The sequence below is a fragment of the Schistocerca serialis genome, chromosome 2, assembly GCF_023864345.2.
Source record: "Schistocerca serialis cubense isolate TAMUIC-IGC-003099 chromosome 2, iqSchSeri2.2, whole genome shotgun sequence".
NCBI lineage: Eukaryota > Metazoa > Arthropoda > Insecta > Orthoptera > Acrididae > Schistocerca > Schistocerca serialis.
The window spans coordinates 1,137,255,704-1,137,282,301 of record NC_064639.1 but is presented as its reverse complement, the minus strand read 5'-3'; the positions used below and the strand labels follow the sequence as shown (position 1 = coordinate 1,137,282,301).

Here is a 26,598-nt window from a genome sequence, read left to right as displayed (position 1 = left end):
TTTGTGGCACCCAAATCAAATAGGACCAACAGGGGATACTGCATGTATACAGAAAAGGGCAGCACAAATGGTCATAGATTTGTGTGACCATTGGAAGACTGTCACAGGAATGCTGAAGAAATTGATCTGGCAGACACTTGAAGACAACTGCAAACTATCCTGAGAAACCCAAGTTGTAAAATTTCAAGGAACAACTTGAAATAATCAGTTGAGGAATATATTACATATCACTCTCATATGGATTGTGAGGACAAGAGTAGATTAATTACAGCACACATGGAGGCATTAAACAGTCATCCTCCTCACGCTCCATTAGTGAGTGGAAGAGAAAGTAGCCTTAATAACTGATACAACGGGAGGTACGCTCTACCATGCACTTCCCAGTGGTTTGCAGAGTAGGTTTAGATGCAGAGTGAAGTTGAAAATTTTGCCATCCTTCTGGGGTAGAGTACTGTCATAGCTTTTTGGCAGTTCTGGATTTCCAGAAGCTAGAGTTTATTGTCTATAGTGAACAAGAGAATGCATGGAAGTACCACGTCTTTGTGATTCTTTTCAAACATGCATGTGAAAGAAGCCCTGAGAGGGACAGTCATGTTTGGCCATAGTTTTTAGTACTCTCCATTGGTATTAGGTTTTTAGAGCTAATAGAAGGCTAAACAATTCTTTCGTCAAAGAGGTGTACTTGACTACATTTAGTTAAACTGAGAATAAAGCATGTTGTTTGAGAACAAACTCTTGTGTTTGCATTCATGTTACTGGGGCTTCTTGTTCTTTTAACTATTATCCTGGGACTTAATAACCCATGAATTCATGGACATTAATGGAAATCATTAAGATGTTAAGTGGAGACAGCAAGAAGTGATCAAATATGGGGTTTTGTTAGCACAATCTGACAGCCACAGGACTCAGTGCCTCACCAGTTAATCTTACCTTGCAGATCAAAGTGAGAGCTGCATCCCTTATTAAAATAATTTGATTGGTGTAGCGAAACTAGTGACTAGAGTGGTAGAGTGCAGCCCTGGAGGTCTATGGTACAAGTGACAAATTTTCCTCATTCCAGTCCCTCCAGGATGGCATCTTGGTGCTGTACTAGCATCAGGTTTCACCTTTTCTGTTCTCTCATCATCATTCTGCACAAACACAACATCAAACTATATGCTCATCCATTACAGTCAGCTACACTCTGCCTGCTATCAGAGTGAGTAAGGGAGTTTTTTTGTGGAGGTAAAAGATGGCTAGGGAATGGGCTCACCACACTCCCCCTCCTAGTGCTGCAGAAAACAAAAGGCTGCACTCTATCTGCTGTTAGGACAAATGCCCAGTCAGGGTTGAGCACCACAGCCTTTACTTCCTTCCAAAATGCACACACAAATTTTGTTTATTGGCTTCACTAGTCCATAATGCTCCTGTAGTAGGAATCTTGAGGATACGTTCACTTTGCTAAGTCCTGAGATGGCCATCGATTATGAAGCACAATGGCACCTTTCCATGTTGTGTGTGTGAGTTGTGAATATTGACCTGCTTTATAGTCATATGGAATGATCTTATGGATGCTGTATGCCAAGAACATGGCAGATTTGAGTATAGTATAACTTACAATATTATAAAAGGATAGAGTGTTACTCACCACCTGTGTTGCAGACAGGCACAACAAAAAGAATTTTACACAATGAACTTTCAGCCAAAGCCTTATTCAGAAAGAAAACACACATTCACACAAGAAGGCACACTAAGCACCAATTTAAACAAATTATATAAAATGTTTGATACATTAATAATAATATGTTATTATTTTTGCATTTGTAGCCGTCTATGGCTTATTAAAAGGGAGGGTGATAGCAAGCTATATTAGGAAGGAAGAGAGAGGGCAGTAACAAACTGTGAACCCCACCTCCCAGACCCAAACCCTAGGTCCCCTGCCTGCTCATCCTCCCAACCACAAGTTCCTCAGTTTGGTCAAAAATTTTGTTTCATGCCCATTTTATCATACTTATGTTAGTAAAAATTGATGGGATACTGAGTCAAAAGCTTTTTGAGAGTCAAGAGATGCTGCATCCACCAGACTGTCTTTATTCATGGCTTGCAGAGTGTCATGCGAGGAACATGCAAGTTGGGTTAAGAATGACGGGTGTTTTCAGAATCCATGCTGGTTGGCATGCAGATTGTTCTGTTCATGGTATCACATGCTGGATGAGTTCAGCATATGTAATGAAATAATAAGCAACCAGTTGCAGCCAGTTTTTTTATAGGAGTGTACAATAGATGGTAGTTGGTGAGATTGGATGGTGGTTTTGTCAGTGCTTTCCTCCAATTATTGGGCACACTTTTTCAGCTAACTCATCTGTGAATCCTGTACAGAATGTGACAGAAATTCCATCAAGTTCAGGAGACTGATTTAATTTTAGCTGTTTCGCAACACCCGTGATGCTAATTTCTGTATCGCTCAGTGATTTGGGGATTAAATTATGGCAGTACTTCTGCATCTCCCTTTGTAAAGGAACATTAAATGCTTCTTCACAGAGACTGCATATCATGGAAGGTCTCTCCCACCATGAGCTGCTGTACTATCTATCCAGTGCTTTGTCAGCTACTACAGGTTGAGCTACAATTCCTGCAATAGCTCCTGCCAAGTAATAAATATCTTGAGTTTCTCTGCGATATATGAGATGATTGCCTCTGCATCTAACTTACTAATTGTGTAAATGTTTCCACTTGTTTTAGTTGTCCTTTGTATTTTAGTAATCATTGTTGCTACAACTGTCTCATGATCACTGATACCTGTTTCAGTATGGACGTACTGAAAGAGTTCATATCTGGTGATGCCATTATATCTAATAAAGGGTATTTTCATCAAATATGGGCTTCTGAACTGTTTGTTCCAAGTATTTATGGCACTGGATGTATGCAATATAATGCAGTCGTGTGCATAGCACATTGTTTGAACCACATCAACATTGAAAGTTAACTCTTTTCTTAAAATGTGTGGAGGAAGGAAACATTCTTGATGATCAGACAAATGATTTAGGAGGAACTGAAAATATGAAAGTTTTATGCTACACATCTCCAAGAGTTTAAATGGTTTTGAGTCTGGGGAAAAAGTATGAGATGATACACAGATCAGGGATGTGCAGACAACACAGGCAAAAATTACATGCCAGGGCTGGTAGCCAGAGGTTTCAAAAGTTCAAGTAGGTGCCCTTGCTAGGTTATAGTGAAGGAATGAGATTGCCATAAAATGTTCACAGATTTTATGTTAGTAAACATGAGATTACTTGTATTTGTAAGTCCAGTGCAGTGGTCAGGAAATGTGAAATGAGATTTGGTTTATTTGAGGAAAGATCATGTAACTATCCCCCCACCCTCCACCCCTCAGGAACCACAGACCTTGCCATTGATGGGGAGGCTTGCATGCCTCAGCAATACAGATATCCGTACCGTAGGTGCAACCACAATGGAGGGTATCTGTTGAGAAGCGAGACAAACATGTGGTTTCTGAAGAGTAGTTGCAGGGGCAAAAGTCTGGATGATTGACTGATCTGGCCTTGTAACATTTACCAAAACAGCCTTGCTGTGCTGGTACTGGTACTGTGCTGGTACTGGTACTGGGTGAAAGCAAGGGAAAACTACAGCCGTAATTTTTCCTGAGGGCATGCAGCTTTATTGTATGGTTAAATGGTGATGGTGTCCTCTTGGGTAAATTATTCCGGAGGTAAAATAGTCCCTCATTCGGATCTCCAGGTGGGAACTACTCAAGAGGATGTCGTTATCAGGAGAAAGAAAACTGGCTTTATACGGATCGTAGCATGGAATTTCAGATCCTTTAATCAGGCAGGTAGGTTAGAAAATTTTAAAAGGGAAATGGATAGGTTTGAAGTTAGATATAGCAGGAATTAGTGAAGTTTGGTGGCAGGAGGAACAGGACTTCTAGTCAGTTGAATACAGGGTTATAAATACAAAATCAAATAGAGATAATGCAGGAGTAGGTTTAATAATGAATAAAAAAATAGAAGTGCCGGTAAGCTACTATGAACAGCATAGTGAACGCATTATTGTAGCCAAAATAGACACGAAGCCAACACCTACCACAGTAGTACAAGTTTATATGCCAACTAGCTCTGCAGATGACGAAGAGATTGAAGAAATGTACAATGAGATAAAAGAAATTATTCAGATAGTGAAGGGAGAGGAAAATTTAATAGTCATGGGAGACTGGAATTCAATAGAAGAAAAGGAAGAGAAGATAAACCTGTAGGTGAATATGGAATGGGAGTAAGGAATGAAAGAGGAAGCCGTCTGGTAGAATTTTGTACAGAGCATAACTCTATCATTGCCAACACTTGGTTTAAGAATCATGAAGGAAGGTTGTATACATGGAAGAGGCCTGGAGGTACTGGAAGGTTTCAAACAGATTATATAATGATAAGACAGAGATTTAGGAACCAGGTTTTAAATTGTAAGACATTTCCAGGGGTAGATGTAGACTCTGACCACAGTTTATTGGTTATGAACTGTAGATTGAAACTGAAGAAACTGCAAAAAGCAAAAAGATGAGAATTTAAGGAGATAGGATCTGGATAAACTGAAAGAACCAGAGGTTGTAGAGAGTTTCAGAGTGACCATTAGGGCATAATTGACAAGAATGGGGGAATGAAATACAGTAGAAGAAGAATGGGTAGCTTTGAGAGATGAAATAGTGAAGGCAGCAGAGGACCAAGTAGGTAAAAAGACGAGGGCTAGTAGAAATCCTTGGGTAACAGAAGGGATATTGAATTTAGCTGATAAAAGGAGAAAATATAAAAATGCAGTAAATGAAGCAGGTGAAAAGGAATACAAGCATCTCAAAAATGAGATCAACAGAAAGTGCAAAATGGCTAAGCAGGGATGGGTAGAGGACAAATGTAAGAACGTAGAGGCATATAGGTTGGTAGGACACGTTCTGAGGCATCAAGTGATCACCAATTTAGTATTGGAGGGAAGCATGGAGGGTAAAAATCATAGAGGGAGACCAAGAGATGAATACACTAAGCACATTCAGAAGGATGTAGGTTGCAGTAATCACTCGGAGTTGAAGAAGCTTGTACAGGATAGAGTAGCATGAAGAGCTGCATCAAACCAGTCTCTGGACTGAAAGCCACCACAACAACAACAACAACATGTAACTATAATCTGACAAGCAGCCAAAACTTTGTTGCATAACCTCATCTTTGTCTGTGGGTACCTCACAGGCTACCATGACATCAGAAACTTTGTAGGGAGCTATTTGTCGAAAGCTTAATGTGTAACCTTTTGATTGGTAAGACAAACATTGTATGTTGTTTCTTTTGAATACGTAAATGGAGACCCTGGAGAATTGACATGTTTGGTGGAATAATCACACATAATGTGAATAATGGAACATGCCATAGTTAGTCATATCACATGTGATGTGATTCCCACCTGAATGCTTCTGGTCGGAACATAGCAGAAGGCCAACTGTCAAATAGTGGCATATATATATAAGTTTGTAGGCTTCCGTGACTAGTGTCATTTCGAATAAAATTGTCTTGGGTATTAGGCAATCTCACCAATGGCCTCGCCACAGTGGTAGCACCGGTTCCCATCAGATCACCGAAGTTGAGCGCTGTCGGCCTGGGCTAGCACTCGGATGGGTGACCATTCAGTCTTCCGAGCTCTGTCGGCAAGCGGGGTGCACTTAGCCCTTGAGAGGCAAACTGAGGAGCAACTTGATAGAGAGATAGTGGGTCCTGTCTCATAAACTGACATACGGCCAGGAGAGCAGTGTGCTGACCTGTTGACCACGTGCCCCTCTGTATCCACATCCAGTGATGCCTGTGGGCTGAGGATGACACGGCGGCCAGTTGGCACCATTGGGCCCTCACGGTCTGTTCGGGCGGAGTTTAGTTAGTTAATTAGGCCATGTCATTGTAAAACACAAAAACAACTAAACTGACAACATTTCATATGACTTGCTGCAGTCCTCTTCAGGGTGGGGGAAGAATTTTACAAAAAATAAACTGTTGGCATCACATTGACAGTCAGACAATTACAACACATTCTTTTCAGTTACATTTGTGTACCAAAAAGAAAATGCACTTATCAGCAACTGAATTAATAATAGCTGTTGTGTTGGAAAGAGACAGTTCTGTCACCACAACAAATGGGATAGTTCAGTGTGTCACATATACATCCACATCTGCATACATACTCCGCAAGCCACTGTACATTATGTGGCAGAGGGTACCCTGTACAACTACTAATCATTTCCTCTCCTGTTCTACTTGCAAACAGACCAAGGGAAAAAACAACTGTGTGTATGTCTGTGTATTATCCCTGATTCCTCATATCTTATTTTCATACCAAGTGAGGTGCCGCGCTGGTTATCACACTGGACTCACATTCAGGGGGACGAAGGTTCAAACTCGCATCCAGCTCTCCTGCGCAGGAGAGCTTTTGTGAAGCTTGGAAGGTAGGAGACGAGCTGTGAGGACGGGGCATGAGTCGTGCTTAGGAACCTCATACTTGCCCGTGAAAGGCAAAGGTCCCAAGTTCGAGTCTTGGTCCGGCACACAGTTTTAATCTGCCAGGAAGTTTCATTATGGGTTTGTTTTCCCTATTCATCTGCATTAACTTACATGTTTTTACATTTAAAGCTAGCTGCAGTACATCACGCCAGCTAGAAATTTTGTCTAAGTCATCTGTATTCTCCTACAGCCACTCAATTTCGACACCTTCCTGTACACCACAGCATAATCAGCAAACAGACAAAGATTGATGTCCACACTATCCAACAGATCATTTATATATATATAGAAAATAATAGCAGTCCTAAAGTCCCATCAAACTTTCCTGGGTTACTCTCAACGATACCCTCGTCTCAGATGAACACTCGCAATCGAGGACAACATACTATATTCCATTGGGTAGATCACATAACTAATGCGGAGGTATTGAATAGAATTGGAGAGAAGAGAAATTTGTGGCACAACTTGACAAGAAGAAGGTGCAGTGCGGAGGGTAAAAATTGTAGAGGGAGACCAAGAGATGAATAAACTAAACAGATTTAGAAGGATGTAGGTTGCAGTAGGTACTGGGAGTTGAACAAGCTTGCACAGGATAGAGTAGCATGGAGAGCTGCATCAAACCAGTCTCTGGACTGAAGAACACAACAACAAGAAGTCTTCAAGCCATTTCCACATCTGTGAACATATTCCATATGCTCATACTTTTATTAAGTGGGGCACAGTAGCAAATGCTTACCGAAAATCTAGAAATACGGTATCTGCCTGTTGCCCTTCATCTGTAATTCGCAAGCAGCAATAAGGGCAAGCAGGATTTTACACGAGCGATGCTTTCCAAGCCTGTGCTGATACGTCGACATAAGCTCCTTGTTCTCAAGAAAATTTATTATTTTTTAACTGAATGTTCAAATCTATGTTGGTGTGTAATTTTGCAGGTCCATTTTTTTACCCTTCTTATATACAGGAGTCACCTGCAAATTTTTTTTCGGTCACTTGAGTTTGCACTGGGCAAGAGATTCATGATAAATGTAAGATAAGTAAGGGACTAATGCTGCAGAGTATTCTTTGTAAAACCAAAATGGGATTCCATCTGGACCTGGCAACTTAACCTCAACTCTTTCAGTTGTTTCTCTATGCCACAGATGCTTATTACTATGCCATCCATATGGGAGTCTGTTCAGTGGTCAAACAATGGTATATTTGTACAGTTCTCCTTCATTGATGATTTCTTAAATGCAGAATTTAAAACTTTGGCCTTCATTTTGCCATCTTTAATTGCCATACCACAGTGGTCAACAAGTGACTGGATGGAAACCATAAGACCCACTTACTGATTTTACATAGGACCAGAGTTTTCTTCGATTTTCAGCCAGACTTTTTGTTAAGGTATGACTGTATTAGTTCTTGTATGCTTCACACATGAATATTTTCACAGATGAATGAATCTCTGCTAACCTTCCTCTGCTGTCATCTTCACATTCTCTTTTGAACCAAGAGTACAACAAGCCTTTGCTTCCTCAGCATTTTCCAAATTTCGCTGTTAAACTATGGTAGGTTTTTTCCGTCTTTAATCCATTTACTAGACCCATAGTTCATCGGACCGTGATTTACGATCTGCTTAAACTTTGCTCATAATTCCTCTACGTCCATCTTACTGGAACTAATTGAAGTCAGTCTGGTGTCAGGTGAGATGCTACCAACTGCTTTATCTGCTCTTTCTAGTAGATACTCTCTCCAAGCCTTCTTGACTGATTTATTAACTTTTCTGCTTATACTTGATATAATGACATCATGACTACTAATCCCCATTGCTACACTGACACTGTCGATAAGGTCCATTTCTGTAGCTGCAGAGTCTAAGATATTCTACATCTACATACATGCTCCGCATTCCACCATACGGTGCGTGGCGGAGGGTACCTCGTACCACAACTAGCATCTTCTCTCCCTGTTCCACTGTCAAACAGAAAGAGGGAAAAATGACTGCCTGTATGCCTCTATACGAGCCCTAATCTCTCTTATCTTATCTTTGTGGTCTTTCCACAAAATGTACGTTGGCGGCAGTAAAACTGTACTGCAGTCAGCCTCAAATGCTGGTTCTCTAAATTTCCTCAGTAGCGATTCACGAAAAGAACGCCTCCTTTCCTCTAGAGACTCCCACCTGAGTTCCTGAAGCATTTCTGTAACACTTGCGTGATGATCAAACCTACCAGTAACAAATCTAGCAGCCCGTCTCTGAATTTGCTTCTATGTCCTCCCTCAATCCGACCTGATAGGGATCCCAAACGCTCGAGCAGTACTCAAGAATAGGTCATATTAGTGTTTTATAAGTGGTCTCCTTTACAGATGAACCACATCTTCCGAAAATTCTACCAATGAACTGAAGACGACTATCCGCCTTCCCCACAACTGCCATTACATGCTTGTCCCACTTCATATCGCTCTGCAATGTTACGCCCAAATATTTAATCGATGTGACTCTGTCAAGCGCTACACTACTAATGGAGTATTCAAACATTACAGGATTCTTTTTCCTATTCATCTGCATTAATTTACATGTATCTATATTTAGAGTTAGCTGCCATTCTTTACACCAATCACAAATCCTGTACAAGTCATCTTGTATCCTCCTACAGTCACGCAACGACGACACCTTCCTGTACACCACAGCATCATCAGCAAACAGCCGCACATTGCTATCCACCCTACCCAAAAGATCATTTATGTAGATAGAAAACAACAGTGGACCTACCACACTTCCCGGGGGCACTGCAGATGATACCCTCACCTCCGATGAACACTCACCATCGAGGACAACTTACTGGGTTCTATTACTTAAGAAGTCTTCGAGCCACTCACATATTTAGGAACCAATTCCATATGCTCGTACCTTAGTTAGGAGTCTGCAGTGGGGCACCGAGTCAAACGCTTTCCGGAAGTCAAGGAATATGGCATCCGTCTGATACCCTTCATCCATGGTTCGCAAGATATCATGTGAAAAAAGGGCGAGTTGCGTTTCGCAGGAGCGAAGCTTTCTAAAGCCGTGCTGATGCATGGACAGGGACTTCTCTGTCTCAAAGAAATTCATCATATTCGAACTGAAAATATGTTTGAGAATGCTGCAACAAACCGATGTTAAGGATATTGGTCTGTAATTTTGAGGATCCGTCCTTCTACCCTTCTTATATACATGCGTCACCTGCGCTTTATTCAAGTTGCTCGGGACTTTACGTTGGGCAAGAGATTCGTGATAAATGCAAGCTAAGTAAGGAGACAATGCAGTAGAGTACTCTCAGTAAAACCAAATTGGAATCCCTTCAAGACCTGGCAATTTATTTATTTTCAACCCATTCAGCTGCTTCACAACCCCAGGGCTGTCTATCACTATGTCCTCCATACGGGAATCTGTACGAGACTCAAATGGCGGTATGTTTGTACGATCCTCCTGCGTGAAAGATTTCTCAAATGCTAAATTTAAAATTTCAGCTTTCGTTTTGCTGTCTTCCGTTGCCAGGCCAGACTGATCAGTGAGTGAATGGATGGAAGCCCTTGACCCGCTTACCGATTTTACGCAAGACCAGAATTTCCCTGGGTTTTCAGCAAGATCTTTTGCTAAGGTATGACGGTGGTAGTGGTTGAATGCTTTGCGCATCGCTCTTTTTACAGCAGCACGAGTCTCTACTAACTTTTGCCTGTCCTCATTCTGCTGGTCTTTCTTGTACCGCAAGTGCAACTGTCTTTGCTTCCTGAGCATTCTCCGAATTGCGCTGTTAAACCACAGTGGGTCTTTTCCGTCCGTAACCCACTTTTTCGGCACATACTTGTCCAATGCGTGATTTACAATGTGTTTAAAATTTGCCCATAATTCTTCCACATCCATTGTACTGGAAGTAAATGAAGTCGATTCATTTACTAAGTGGGACGCTAACAACTGCTTATCTGCTCTTTCTAGTAAGAATACTCTCCTATCCTTCTTGACCGACTATTTAACTTTCATAACCATAGTCGTAATGACATCATGATCACTAATTCCTGTCTCAACCCTCACACCGTCGATGAGGTGTGGTCTGTTCGTGGCTACCAGATCTAAAATATTTCCATTACGTGTTGGCTGTCAATTTAGCTGCTCAAGACAGTTTTCGGATAATGTGTTCAAAAGTAATTCACATGACAGCTTGTCTGTACCACCTGTAATGAATCCATAGACATCCCAGTCTATACTAGGTAGGCTGAAGTTGCCTCCGACTAATATAGCGTGATCCGGGTACTTCTGCAATACAGAGTGTAGACTCCCTTTGAATGATTCTAGAATTGTCACGGTGGAACCTGGTGGCCGGTAATAACACCCAACAATTAACTTTATTTCTGAAACTTCCTGGCAGATTAAAACTGTGTGCCCGACCGAGACTCGAACTCGGGACTCATTCTGTGAACTTTATTTCTCCTAGCCCTGTTAAACGTGTCCAGATAACTTGCCATTGTGTGTGGGCTGCCGACCTAGGTGCTCAAGACAGTTTTCAGAAAACATGTTCAAAAGTATTTTGCAAGAGTGCCTGTCTCTACCCCATGCAATGAATCCACAGATGTCCCAGTCTGTACTTGGTAGGTTAAAGTCACCTCCCGACTATCATTGCATGATCTGTGTATTTATTCACTAATGACCAAAGATTTTCTTTGAATAAGTCTAGAATTGTCATAGCAGAATCAGGTGGTCAGCAAAAACATCCAACAATTAACTTGAATTAATAGAGGGAAACATTCCACATTCCCTCTTTCCTGATGAGGCAACAGTTTGTTGCGAAAGCTTGAATTTTGTGTGTATGTTTGTGTTTGTTTGTGTGTCTATCGACGTGCCAGCGCTTTCGTTTGGTAAGTCACAACAATTAACTTGGTTTTACTTAGATCTGTTATACGCAACCAGGTCACTTGACTGTCACAATCAACTTCAAACTCAATAGAGACAATATTTTGTCAACTCCAATGAACACTCCCCATTCCATAACATTTAATCTGTCTCTCCAATACACATTCCATGACTTGCTAAATATCTTGGAGCTTTCTACTTCAGGTTTCAGCCAGCTCTTGGCCCCAAAAATAATTTGAGTGTGAGAACTTTCCTGGAGGAGTAAATTTGGGAACTTTGTTATGAATACTTTGACAATTTAGTCACAAAATTTTGACAGTAGAAGTGTCTTTCATCTGAATGTGGTCTGACTTTCTTTACTGCATATTGATTGGCGAGTGTTCATCAGAGTACCTCAAACTTCCACCCAGTCAGAAAATCCCCAATTGCACTGCACAAGTAGTCTGCTACCTCTTCCTTTGTGTAGTTCATCCCCTGATCTATTAAGGAGAGTCCTGCAAATCCCCACCCGATAACACCAGTCTATAAATCACAGTCAAGACTGTCACAGAGTCATCTAATACATCGTTGGACTTTTTGATGCAGCAAGAAGTCCGAGAATGTTTTATACAACAATGACATGAAACTTGCGAGCTCTGCTTGCACCACATGGTGCAAGGTCAGCAGCTTTCACCACCTCTGCCAGCTGTCTGTATGTACCAAGGATGGCCTCAGAACCCAAATGATAGCCATCATTGATGCTGACATGAGCCACAACTTGTAGACGACTGCACCCGGCCAACTCGATAATGACAGGCGAGGCCACCTCTACAGCTGGGATGAGGCCTCACCAGCAGAGATACTCAGTGCATATTGGCTTCTTTTCTAGTCCTTAATGGTATGTTTCTAAGCGAATAATAATAGAAATGGGAAACTAATGTGTTTACCAAAACATGCTATCATAATAACAGACAGCAATGACACTAAGGCTGCAATAGTAATTTTAAATAGAACTTATAACATAATTAAGGTAACATAGTTATTCAGTCACCATGTAATTACCATAGAAATAACCAAAGGGAACATTACATGGGTGGTGTATGCCCATTACAGCCACCAATATGTAGATCATGTCAGAGACCTAGCAGTGTATGCCAGAGTCAAAAAATTAGTGATACGTGCTGACATTATTTCAAGATACACCTTCTGGAACTCAAACAAAACAGATGACAGAGGATGCATAATTACTGACCTAATGTGAGAAACACAATTACATGTAATGAACACAGAGGGGTCTATACCAACATACACAGGGTTCAGTGGTATGAGCAGACATATCGACTTTACTCTAGCAGACAATGCAGCAACGGCATGCATAACAAACTGGGCCGTACACAATAATACATAGGAGGGGAAAATTGGTGCCCTTCAGGCTGAGTTAGATGAGGCTAGCCGAGAACTGGGCAGGTTAAGGGGAGAGAAGGGTAAACAGGGGTGGCAAGTGGCAACAGGCATAAGGAACAGGCCAAGAAATTCTTCTGACTGCTTTGTTATTAATGTACAAAATAGGTTTGACCTGTTGCCTCAGTCAGAAACCGATGAGCCTCTCACAGAAGTAGATGTAGACAGGGCTCAACAAGCTTTCAGCAGCAAATTGAATAAGAATGTAGGGAAGTCTGCAAAGAGAAAGAAAGTCTTGTTGCTAGGTAGTTCGCATGCTAGGGGTGTGGGCCAACTTCTGCAGGATGAATTAGGGTCGGAATACCAGGTCACAAGTTTTTTCAAACCTAGTGCTGGACTGGGACAGGTTACAGAGGATTTAGGTTCACTATGTAGAGGCTTTACTAAGGAAGATACCGTGGTTATTGTGGGTGGGCCGGGCAACAGTATTGCCAGAGATCCGGGGTACAGCATAGAGTGTGACCTGGCAAAGATTGCATCAACATCGAGTCATACCGGTGTTGGGTTTGTGTCGGTTCTGGAGCGCCACGACCAACCTCATTAGAGCTCTTCTGTCAGGAGAGTTAATTTGGAGTTGGAACGGCTACTTGGATCTGGTGCAGGGTCACACATTGGTGTGGTTCCTGTTGATTCACTTTGTAGATGGGACTATACTAGACATGGCCTACACCTCAACAAGAAAGGGAAGGGTAAACTGACTGGGCTGATAGCAGGAAATTTAAAGGGGGGAGGAACTATATCTCATGGTGGAAACACTTTTTAGTGTAAGATCAGTGTCCAGTGGGAAACTCAGCCAGGCAAGTACTAAAGCTGTTAAAAAAGTTCAAGATACTCACAAAAGTAAAGTGAAAAATAATGTTAGCATATTTCATCAAAATATTGGGGGATTGAAGAATAAAATTGATGAGCTTCTGCTTTGTTTAGAAGATATAGAAACTGAGAATGTAATAGATGTACTATGCCTGTCTGAGCATCATATTGTCACTGATATGCAAAAGGTTAGCATCAATTGGTACAAATTAGCTGCACATGTAAGTAGAGATAATACGACGAGAGGAGGAGTTGCCATATATGTCAAAAGCTTCCACAGTTTAAAAAATTTAGAAACTAAAAAATTTTGTGTAGAGCAACATTTGGAAGCATGTGCCACTGAACTAAAACTAAATGATGCCACTTTCATAATTGTAACAGTGTATAGGTCCCCCTCAGGGAATTTCCAGCTATTTCTAGAAAACTTGGATGCTTTATTGTGCTATCTGTCAGACAGGGGGAAGCAAATTATCATTTGTGGGGATTTCAATGTTGATTCCCTGAAAGAGTGTAATAGGAAGAATGACCTAGTAGTATTACTCAGTTCTTTCAGTTTGAGCTCCGTCATTGATTTTCCTACTCGGATAACAAAGAACAGCAGGACATTGATAGATAACTTTTTTATAGACCAAGATAAGTTTAAGGACATTAATGCTTATCCTGTTGAGAATGGTCTTTCAGATCATGGTGCACAGCTAGTTACAGTACATGACATAGTTCCATGCAGTATATCAAATCAGAATTTCAAAGTAGTGCATTCAATTAACAATATAAATATTGCAAACTTTAGGGAAAGCCTACAGCAGCTAGACTGGGATGAAGTGTATAAGGAACCCAATGCAGACTTGAAATATAACTTACTTCACGATACATTTTTAAGGGTATTTGAAAATTGTTTTCCCAAGAAAATAGTTAAACATAATTCCAAGAAAACATATAAAAAAACCTTGGCTAACTAAAGGAATAAGAATATCTTGCAGTCTGTTGGGGTTTTTTTGGGGAAGCAGACCAGACAGCGAGGTCATCGGTCTCATCGGATTAGAGAAGGACGGGGAAGGAAGTCGGCCGTGCCCTTTCAAGGGAACCATCCCGGCATTTGCCTGGTGCGATTTAGGGAAATCACGGAAAACCTAAATCAGGATGGCCAGACATGGGATTGAACCGTAGTCCTCCCGAATGCGAGTCCAGTGTCTAACCACTGCGCCACCTCGCTCGGTGAATATCTTGCAACCGTAAAAGAGAACTGTATCTAACAGCAAGAGGGAGTACTGACCCCGAAATTGTTCAATATTATAAAAACTATTGTGCGGTACTAAGAAAAGTTATTAAAAAGTCCAGAAGCATGTGTATGATGTCTGAGATCAGTAACTCTGATAATAAAATTAAAGCAATTTGGAATATTATTGAAAGGAAAACAGGGCAACCAAGAGCACAGGAAGACTTTAATGCCATAAAACTGAATGACAAGTGTACTAACAAACAATCAGAAATTGAAAATATTTTCAATAATCATTTTTTAAATGTTGTGGAGAAAATAGGATCTAGATCTTCACTAGAAGAAGCAAGGCTACTAATAGAAGAGGCCATACCTGTGCAGTTTGAAACAACTGTATTTCCACCAACCTCTCCCTCTGAAATCAGTAAAATAATAAACTCACTGAAAAGTAAAAGCTCTTACGGAATTGATGGCATTTCCAGCAAGGTACTTAAAAGCTTGTTCCCCACAGATAAGTAGGATTCTCAGCTACATATGTAATAGCTCTTTGGAGCAGGGTGTTTTCCCCGATAGACTGAAATATGCCGTTGTAAAACCATTGCATAAAAAGGGGGATACATCGGATGTCAACAACTACCGCCCAATCTCTCTTCTGTCAGCTCTATCAAAAATTTTTGAGAAAGTAATGTATTCAAGAGTAGCCTCCCATATTTGTAAAAATAAAGTACTAAAAAATGTCAGTTTGGTTTTCAGAAAGGCTTTTCAACAGAAAATGCTATATACAATTCCACTGATCAAATATTAAATGCTCTGAATAACCGGACATCACCCATTGGTATTTTTTGTGATCTCTCAAAGGCCTTTGATTGTGTAAATCATGGAATTCTTTTAGATAAGCTACATCATTATGGTTTGAGTGGGGCAGTGCACAAATGGTTTAATTCATACTTAACTGGAAGAACGCAGAAAGTTGAAATAAGTGGTTCATGTAATGTTAAAAGAACAGCTGATTCCTCAAACTGGGGGGCTATCAAGTACGGGGTCCCACAGGGTTCGGTCTTAGGTCCTTTACTGTTCTTGATGTGTATTAATGACTTACCATTCCACATTGATGAAGATGCAAAGTTAGTTCTTTTTGCTGATGATACAAGTATAGTAGTAACATCCAAAAACCAAGAACTAAGTGGTGTAATTGTAAATGATGTTTTTCACAAAATTATTAAGTCGTTCTCAGCAAACAGACTCTCTTTAAATTTTGATAAAACACAGTATATACAGTTCCATACAGTAAATGGCACAACTCCAGCAATAAATATAGACTTTGAACAGAAGTCTGTAGCTAAGGTAGAATTTTCAAAATTTTTAGGTGTGTCCATTGATGAGTGGTTAAACTGATAGCAACACATTGATGGTCTGCTGAAACGTCTGAGTTCAGCTACGTATGCTATTAGGGTTATTGCAAATTTTGGTGATACGAATCTCAGTAAATTAGCTTACTATGCCTACTTTCATTCACTGCTTTTGTATGGCATCATATTCTGAGGTAATTCATCGTTGAGTAGAAAAGTATTCATTGCTCAAAAACGTGTAATCAGAATAATTGCTGGAGCCCACCCACGGTCATCCTGCAGACATCTATTTAAGGATCTAGGGATCCTCACAGTATATATATTCACTTATGAAATTTGTTGTTAATAATCCAACCCAGTTCAAAAGTAATAGCAGTGTGCATAGCTATAACACCAGGAGAAAGGATGATCTTCACTATGCAAGGTTAAATCTGACTTTGGCACAGAAAGGGGTAAATTATGCTGCCACAAAAGTCTTTGGTCACCTACCAAACAGCATCAAAAGCCTGACAGATAGCCAACCAACATTTAAAAATAAATTAAAAGGATTTCTAGATGACAACTCCTTCTACTCATTGGCTGAATTTTTAGATATAAATTAAGGCAAAAATAAAACCAACTTAAACATTAGTGTCATGCAATATTTTGTGTAATGTAATATCTTGTGTCCCACAAAGCAGACTGGAAAAAGTAACAGGAATTATCTAACAACAGGACTTAGAAAACATCAATGGATGTATTGATTACAGAGCACACAAACCAACACAGGTAATACAACATCTACAAAACACATCAATACCAATGACAAAGAACTCAAAACATTCACCAGCACCATGGCCCAATGAACTCATGAGGCGCAAACAAGATGCCATATGCAGACAAAAATTATATCAAAGGACGTACTAAATAGAGACTTGAAGCATATAGGCATGCATCTGGGAATTATTTGTAACAACACAAACAGAACAGAATACATGGGGGAACCATACAAAATACTGACACAGAAGATAAAGAGCCCCACTAATGCTGGGAATGCAAAGACAAGATGATGGCATGATGATGAGGGGATGGAGGAATACAGTGGAGATTCTGCTGTATAAACAGCTCCCTGATGATTCATTGATACAGATACCCAATATCGTACAACATTAAGAGAAGACTTACACACACCATACAACTCTGCAACTGTCACCTGGTCTTTTGTGCTAGAAGAGGTTGCACTAGCAATCTCGGAGCTCAAAAAACAGAAAAGTACCTGGACCAGATGGTATGCACTCAGAAAGACTGAAAAAATAGGACCTCAGATCACCCCGCTCCCAACAACATTACTGAGCAATGCCTTACCCCTGCACACGGTACCTACAGTATGGAAAACCTCCAAAGCAGTCATTATTAAGAAATCAGCAGACAGGGATCCAAAGACTCGCAGGCAAATATTTCTAAAAAACACCCTAGCAAAGATTCAAGAGAAGCTACTGTGTAAGCACTTGCAAACACGCAGGGTTCTCAGGAGCATGAGCCAACACCAGTTTGGTTTCAGAACCAGCAAATCCATAGATGATGTCATCAACCATGCCCTAATCATAGTTAACACTACAACACAGAAGTACACCATGACAATAATGACTGACATTGCTGGGGCATTTGATAATCTCTGGTTTCCAAGGTTAAGACACCTGTAGGTACCACAATGAGTGCACAACAGTTTCCTAGACTACTGTAAAGACAGAGTAGTTAAATGACAGGAGGACAGCTGAAAAGTAATTAAAAGAATTACCAAAGACTGTCCTTGAGGGCCCATCTCCTGGGACCTAACAATCGAACCCATCCTACAACTTCTAGATGCAGATCACAGATCAGACAGAATTGTCACCAACACAGATGACGTAATAGTTGTAGTCATTGCAAACAACAGACCTCAGCTAGAAGAGGAAGCAGAATACTACAAACAATTACACAGTGGCGTCACAACAACAAACTGAGATTAGCTGAAAACAAAACAATGTACACTTTATGAAAGGATCACTCCAAAAGCATCTTTCAACAAAAGGGGGGAAGGGGGGGCAAACATCAAATGAGCACCTGTTACATGCTTTCATGGGGTGCGCATAGGTGAAAAATTAAACTTCCGTGAACATATAATGCTAACAAAAGACAAAGCAGAAAAAAATACTATGCAAACTGGTAAGACTAAATTAAAAACATTACAGACTACCACCACCAGTCATGTGGACATACCACTGTGCAGTCTTTGAACTAGTACTCAGCTTCACAGCTAGCATGTGGACACACAGACTGAACCTGATGACCAGTGAAGCTTAGCTAGGGGAGGGGAGAGAAGTTTCATACTTAGGCTGTCTGGAGCCTTCAGTACCAGCTCAGCAGATGGACTGTGTGTGGTACTCAGAATATGCCCATAGATATCACAATCAAATACAGAGCTGCAAGGTACTTATTAAAGAGGGGAAGACTAGATAAGGTACACACAATATCTGGTGTGCCAATACAGATGACATGTAACATTAAAAGTTGGCAAAGTGAGTGGGATGTAAGTGATAAGAGACATAGGCTGCATGGCTTCCTCCCTCACATAGGGAGTGGTTGAGAATGAAACATATTGATCCCAGCCGTGGTATGGTAGATTTCTTAACTGGACACGGACCTTATCCCACAAACTTAAACTGCATGAGTCTAAGACACATAGATGCACATGGAGGAAAGAAGGTTCCCCAGAACACACTGTCTTTCTCTGCAGACAATATGTGAACATTAGACATACACTACTCATAGACTACAAAAAACCACACATACATATATACACAGCAATAAGAGATTGAGAATAATGGGTACAGCTGAAATGGATTAACAAACAATATTTCAATAACAACAAATGAAGAGTACCTGTAGACCTGACATAACTGACATGCCTATATGTAACGTAGACAAACTCTACGTATCAGTCAAATAATAAGAATAGTCAATACTAGAGAAAATGTAGTGTAAGGTTCCGACTATCTAGCCAAGTAAGCACCCAATGTTGTACACGGATGAATACCTAATGTTAATGCACATGATTAGCAATACTATTTTTCTACTACTAACTAAACTTTTTTTTCTTGTTGTGACTGGCAGTCAACAGCTTGAAGAAACCATTCCAAGGTGTTCACCAGAGCCATAATCAGTGATGGCACTGGTAAATCTCTCCTCTATCCTATTACCATTTTACGTTACTCTTAAAACAACAAAATGTTATTTATATTTCAACCTCAAATTATTGTTATTTTAAGAAAGTATCAGTCTTCGTCAAATGTTGCAGATAAAATGAAAAACTACAAAAAGACGACAAATGAAAACCTGTTTGAAGACATCAGGTAACAGGTTCGAACAGTTCTTGGGTATCCGAGCGGGTAGCGTCGTAATTTCTTCACAATATTTCGGCAGATGTACATACTGCCATCTTCACGTGGTTCCTGATGAATGCTGTGCTGTTCCTCTTGGTGCCCTATATATACTAGCCGTTACCCCCTCCACCATTCCTCTTCTGGTGTCTGGGTAACGGCTAGTATATATAGGGCACTGAGAGGAACAGCACAGCACTCGTCAGGAACCACTTGAAGATGGCAGTATGTACATCTGCCGAAATATTGTGAAGAAATTACGACGCTACCCGGTCGGATACCCGAGAACTGTTCAAATTGGAAATACACCGGGAAAACTTCAGATCGCACATCAGGTAACAGGTCTTTAAATTTGCAATTAATAAATAAATATCTTCCTGAGGGGCTCTATGATGTGCCCAATGCTCCTGATGACTGGCCTGTCATCAGTTCTTGTACTGGCCACTGATTTTACTGTTGATTGCTGGAGGAGCAAGACGGTCAGTGTCAGCCAATGTGATCATGCCCATATCACTGAAGCCTGTTGCAAGGGATGGTTCATCTGTGAGGTAAAGCAAACAATGGGTCTTTCATATGTCACCATTTCAAGGATATAATGTGAGTACCTCAGTTCAGGGAAAACTGCTATCCTGTGTTAACATCGCACTATGCACTTGAAAAATAAAATTCCAAAGAACACAGAACAATCCTGGAAAGAAAATGCCATTCATAATCAGTACGTGAGTTGGAACATGAACAAAAATAAGATAGTATACACTTCTGTAGATATTGAAAGAAAAGTGAGAACAGTGCCTGACACTCCTGTAATAGCTGCACAAGATAAGGTTTTAAAAATGAGTCTGTGAAAAAGTAATCATGAAAAGGACTTAGAATGATCGAGTCTGGTGTTGTGGGATCCACTCATAAACTGTTGAAAATATAAAATCAGGCTAGCAGTCTTGAGAAGGAACAAATATTTGAAGAGACACAATAACATATTCTCATGTATCTCAGCAGACATACAGAGAGGCCTTACAAAACCAAATCTCTCCATTAAATGATACAGTCACCCATACACAGCAATAACAACAATTGCACCCAACACAATCTTAATACAATCAAGTGACTGCACCAGTGCATAAATTTAGAGAAGCAGCTAAACTGAGTAACAAAGCTACTGCCTCCATTGAATATCTTATATGAGAATAAAATATAAGAAATCAGGTTGCAGACAAAGACATACAATCATTTTTCATCCGTTAACATGCACGAACAGAATGGCTAATACTGTACTAACTAGGACAATATTTCATATTTAAGTCAGTGGCAGTTCATAAACACTCACCCACAATTATCTCATAAATGGCTTATTTCACTAATGTAAGGTTTCACTAATGATTATGATATGGCCTGTATAAAAAATCATGTGCAAAATTCCTCAGCAGTCAGCTGGGCAGCAACAAAAATGGAATCAGCAGACGGATAAACTAACCAGAAGGCATGTGTACTCACGAGTCTCTGTCATTTGATGCGAAGCCAGGACACCAGCTTATTTTACATACTTTCACCAACTTTTGTCATGTGGAAGTATCTACTGAAGTAATACTGCTCAAGTGAATGAAGTACATATTCAGCTGAATGGAGCATCAATAAAATTGTGTGTAAAGTAGATCACATCAGAAGGCTCCACAAAGGTTTTGTAATTCTTACACTCATTGCTTAGTACATGCAGTCTTTAACAGCATTAGTCACTTTCAAATGAACTCTGATTCTCACAACCATAATACAAGGTACCAATACACTTCTAACGTAGCCTTTGTTTTCTTGTCTGGGCTCAATAATGTTTCTTTATTTTAGTAAAAGTTTTCAACAACCTCCCATCAGACAAAAAGCAAGGAATTGGTAGTTCTTGTAAATCCAAAAAGAAAATAAAAAGGTTGCCTTCCCAGCCATTCCTTAAACAAATTATGTGTTAGTATGGTTTCAATAATTGAAAATTTGTCTTAGCAGCATGGCAAGAAATGGGACTCATTGTAAACAGGCCTCTAGTCTTAAAAAACGTAGATACTATTATCCTTGGACAATACAAGTCTAGTCAAGTAAACATTGACAAAGGTAGTAGACAAACAGCAGCTGCTTATTATTATTCTAGAACCAGCAGTTTCTTATCTCTCTTATTTATTTTCCCAGTGGAAACTTTTCTGCCAACTATAATATATTAATTTTGATATTCTGTTTAAGTTCAAATACAAGTATGAATAGTTTGATTATAGTTAACTGTTGCTAGAGGGAAATATGAATGAAGTTTACTCAGAATCACAAAGATTGCCAAGTAGATATTTGAAAAATGAGAACCAGTAGCTCCAACTTCAAAAGCTAATGTAAATAGCCAAAGGGTTTATTAATAACCATGTGACAGTACAATGACACTTCTAAATGGAGCAGGGTGGTTGGTGCATCATACTGTTTCTAGTGATAGTGACTCATTAAAATTTAAAAAAAAAAGTGACAGATGTTCAGTTACTAATCCAGTTGCCATCCACTTGCCAAAACTGCGCATCAATGCAAATAGAGGAGGAATTTCCTGTCTGCGAAGTTCCCAAAAGTGTACTGTGTGACTGAACAGTTTATATGTTGTACCAATGATTTTCAATGTTTACACTAAGACTTTTTTAAAATAAATGTTGCAAAATAACAACAGCAGTTGTAGACATGGCAACAGGTGTTTAACATTGCACAAAATGCTTTAGGTACAGAGAGAATTATAGGCATATATCAACTTACCCTTACCAAGGTTTATCAAAATATGAACCTTTTAGATATAAAGATGAAGTTTTCATTGTCAGTTGAAGGATGTAAAAGCACAAATTCACTTCAGAGCTGGTATGTTTATAAGAACACTGCTGTGAGATCACAAAAACTGAAGGAGCATGCCTTGAGGTATGTAACATAGTAGAAGAAACAGAGCAGTTCTGAACACAAAAAGTAAAGTAAAAACTCAAATCTTACATATTAATGACACTGAATTAAACCGATCTTATACCAAGTGATGTGTAACATGCAGAACTTGCAATCAGGAAGAACAGGTTTATCTCCTCATCAGAATTCCAAACCCAATATTTCCATTATTTCTCTAATTTGCTGAAGATAGTTTCTTTGAAAAGGTCTTGGCCTATTTGATGGCACTACCCCACACCACAAACCAACCAACAAACAAATCAACCTTATTTAATCTGAACTTGTATTTTTCTAATTGTCACATTGTTGATGGGACATTAAACTCCTATCTTCCTTTCATTTTAAACAGGTCTTTGAGTGCTGTGCTGTATTAACTGATTTTGCATAACACAGGCTAGTAGTTCTGGCAGTATATACCTACTAGCAGAAAATATTTAAAATATTTAGAAACTACAGAAACTTTGTAGAAACAGCTGTGAAGACATTGTAGAACTCATCTTAAAAGTTGATTTATTGCTGACAGCAATGCTTTAGAGTATCTAGTACTGCTGATATCTACGTACAGTTTGTAACAGTAATGGACACAACAAGAGCAGAAGTACATAGCACAATGACAGTAATTAACCTTATCTTAGATCCAAACTGTGTTTAGTGAGTTATTTATAAATGCGATAATAAACAGTCTGTTTCACCATGCTGCCCTAAAGATGATATCCCGGTCAGTTATGTTTGGAGGAAAGTATATCTTGAACTAGGAAAAAAAAGAACACTGTTTAATTTCATGGATCAGCTGTCATGAAGAACTAAAACTATACTACAAACAGCACTATAGAATTCTAAATTCTGACATTACAAAAATGAAAGCCATAATCTATTAGAAATTTGGGGAATGGGGGGGCAGTGAGGAGGGGGGGGATAATGCTCATAGTAAAGCAACCATTCCTACATCACATAAATAATTATTTTTGTTTGACAACAAAAAAATAAATGTGAAATGTACTTCAGTAAATGAACAATGATTGACTAAGTGTGATGTGTTACCTATTATGTGATGCCATTTTAAATATAAATATAGTAAAGCAAATTTCCTTAATTAATATCACAGAAGCATACTACAGTTAATGATAGCTAGTAGCTAGTGGTGCATTCAGAATCAGTTTAATGTATGACTCAAGAGTTCTACATTCTTGAATATTCTCACTCGTGGTCAAACACATGAAAACACATATTTCAATTTATGAACAAATGTCATCGATTTCCTCTGTTCATTATTCATGAGTTCAGTTCTAAGGTAAGTGGCAGCCCATCAGTTCTACAAGGACACAAAATTAAAATGTTCCTATACACATTGTAATGTATGTTATAAGTGTAACAAAGTAAGCAACTTTTAGTGTTTAACTGGTAACAGAAGAAAATTCAGTTAAGAATATGGTGCTTGCTGTGAACTGATACTAGAATCTGCAGTCATACATGAAATTATAATTCAAATAGTAATTCACATGTCAACAATGTTAGTAATAATTACAGAACAGTGTATCCATGTAGAATGAAAATTTATCACTGTCCATTCCGACTGAAAGTGTTGAATGAAGGAAGCATTCACATTCTGCAAAAATATTTAAAAAATAAATAAATCGATTTTATTACTCATTTTTAAAAGTTTCTCCTCAAGAGACACACACAGTTTCTAGAGATCTGATGAGATATTACATTTATTCTTACATACATATGTGTGTGGTTGTGTGAACCAAATTCTCATAATAATCTGCACAATATATACAATTCTTAATGACGCACACTCCTGTAGGAAACTAACAGATGCTTTTGAGTGCAATTCATTTAAATTTATAAAATAATATATCTGTATTTATAATAATTTTTCAACATATACTATTTACAACAGAATAATTTTTTGCTATTAAACATTTATTTAAGTCATTTTCTCCACATTTGTAAGTATTTTCTTTCATTTTATATTTGGAAATATCACTGTCGCTCCTTTATAGTTCATGAATTACTACTAGAGATAAGCGGTGTGCCTTGAACTTTGCTCCAATGCTGCCAAGACATCGTGTTTTTGACGAACATATAGTCTGCCTTTTTTCCATGGATTCTGCAATTGAAGTGGTTTGAAATCATCTCTTAAACACCTTTCCCTGGCACCTATAACGGCAACAAGACAAAAATTCTTTAGCTTGTCATTAGGGTATATAGGCCCATCTTTCCCTTTTAATACCACGGCCATATTTAACTGCTTCACGACCAAATCTACCACTTCACGTGCTGTTGTCCTTGGTGTAATGTGTATTTTTAGACTTGTTCCACTAGCAAGACCGGTTTCATATGCCGCATAAACCTGTGAAAAAAGTTATTTAGTGAATAATTGTGGATGGTATGTTGTCTACATTCACCTTTCAGACATTTAATTTAACAATAAATGTTTTACATTGCATGTAATAACAACATATAAAATTTTTCAGTAAAGCTACAAATGTTTATGAATATAAACAAAAATAAGAAAATGCAACCCATCACCTGTAGCTGACTGACCCAAAGCGCATATATGCACACACATAACAGCACAGAAATGTTACTCAGCTTTCAGACTACACACACACACACACACACACACACAATTTAATGGACATTTAAACACATCAGTGTGTGTCCTCCACACATGAGTGGTTGGTTGCCTTTCCTCGTTTTTGTTTATTGTTTCTATTCTAGAATTTCCACTAGTGCAGAATATATGAATGTAGTCTACAAAACAGCTATTTAGTAAAGCTCACATGCTGCTGTTCATTAACAACAGAGCTACACAAGAAAACATCAGGTTTGACAAGGAACAAGACAATGGAAAAATTGACATTAACAGTATATACAAATCAAGTACTCAAATAAATAACAGTAATAACATTAACATCAAACATGCTCTTTCCACACATTTAATAAAGCTCCACTCAACTGAAAGAAATTTAGGTACCAGAAGTTATAAGGAAACATGAGCAAAGGCAATTATATCATAGCTCCACACCTCATTTGTTCTTCGAACACTCAGTCAGTAGTGGCATATGAAAAGAAAACGTATGAATAGTTGTGCTGTGTTCTTGTATGTGCAAAAGAAAGAAGAAGTTTACTGGAATTATAAAATAATACACTTGGCAAACAGTTACAATAGATATGGCATAATCATACCACTTAAGTGGAAGTTAAATACATATGGATAAAAACAAACAAAAAAACTCTTATTACTTACTAATTTTTGAGCTAGCTGGCCTGCATCTGTTCTGTGTTACAACCATTATAATGATTCCCCCGGATACTTGACTGTCTTTTCTTCTGCATTTGTGATAATGGTAAGTCCTCGTAGAATGTAAATAATTCAGGAGCAGAGATAACAACCCACTGAACAGTAGAGGCAATGAGTCATCGATAGACAGCATGTGTCCAAGAAAATGAAAAGGAAAACACTGGGAAAGATGTGAATGGACACCAAACAAAAGATAGAACAAGTAAAGGATGGACAGTGCAACATTTCGGATGAAAGGGAGTATAAGTGTGTATGTGTATTGTAGCCTGAAAGAGTTATCATCCCCATTCTTGTTTATGTACCTGTCACAGATTCAACACATCTACTATTTGGTTAGTTGTTAATTTTAAGAGCTTCTATTTTAGCCTGGATTTTACTTAATTCTAAGCCTTACTCATTTCTGTGAAATTATATTCTGTGTTCTTCTTCCCATACTTATTTTATTCTCATCACCTCTTCATGTTTTACACAAAGGCTCATTTTTCCTCTTTTCCCTGAGTAAAAAATACCTTGGCTGTAAAAGGGTGAAGTTCTGAAGTGTTGTGCATGGCTCTCGTGTCTTTTACACTGCTCATTTATAGTACTAGTCATTAACCTTTTGAGTGCAGTTTGCAGCCTTCACCTTTAGCTTTTACATATTGTAACTAATACACAGTATTTTATAATAGAGGGAAACATTCCACGTGGGAAAAATATATCTAAAAACAAAGATGATGTGACTTACCGAACGAAAGCGCTGGCAGGTCGATAGACACA

At 39.0% G+C, this 26,598-nt stretch overlaps 1 protein-coding gene and 1 long non-coding RNA gene across 5 annotated transcripts in view; one reads left to right on the top strand and one right to left on the bottom strand.

Moving 5' to 3' along the window:
• LOC126458601 (uncharacterized) overlaps window positions 1-26,598 on the top strand; it is a 68,088-nt gene that overhangs the window by 35,882 nt on the left and 5,608 nt on the right. The window contains exon 2 of the long non-coding RNA XR_007585666.1: window positions 19,330-19,390. This is a non-coding gene — a long non-coding RNA (uncharacterized LOC126458601). The remainder of the gene's footprint in view (window positions 1-19,329; window positions 19,391-26,598) is intronic.
• LOC126458600 (ankyrin repeat and fibronectin type-III domain-containing protein 1) overlaps window positions 24,185-26,598 on the bottom strand; it is a 688,593-nt gene continuing 686,179 nt past the window's right edge. For 3 of the 4 annotated variants that reach the window (XM_050095753.1, XM_050095754.1, XM_050095752.1), the window contains one exon: window positions 24,185-24,888. In XM_050095753.1, coding sequence (XP_049951710.1) covers window positions 24,553-24,888 — 336 coding nt within the window. In that variant the 3' untranslated portion in view covers window positions 24,185-24,552. The remainder of the gene's footprint in view (window positions 24,889-26,598) is intronic. The other variant, XM_050095755.1, reaches the window with a different exon arrangement.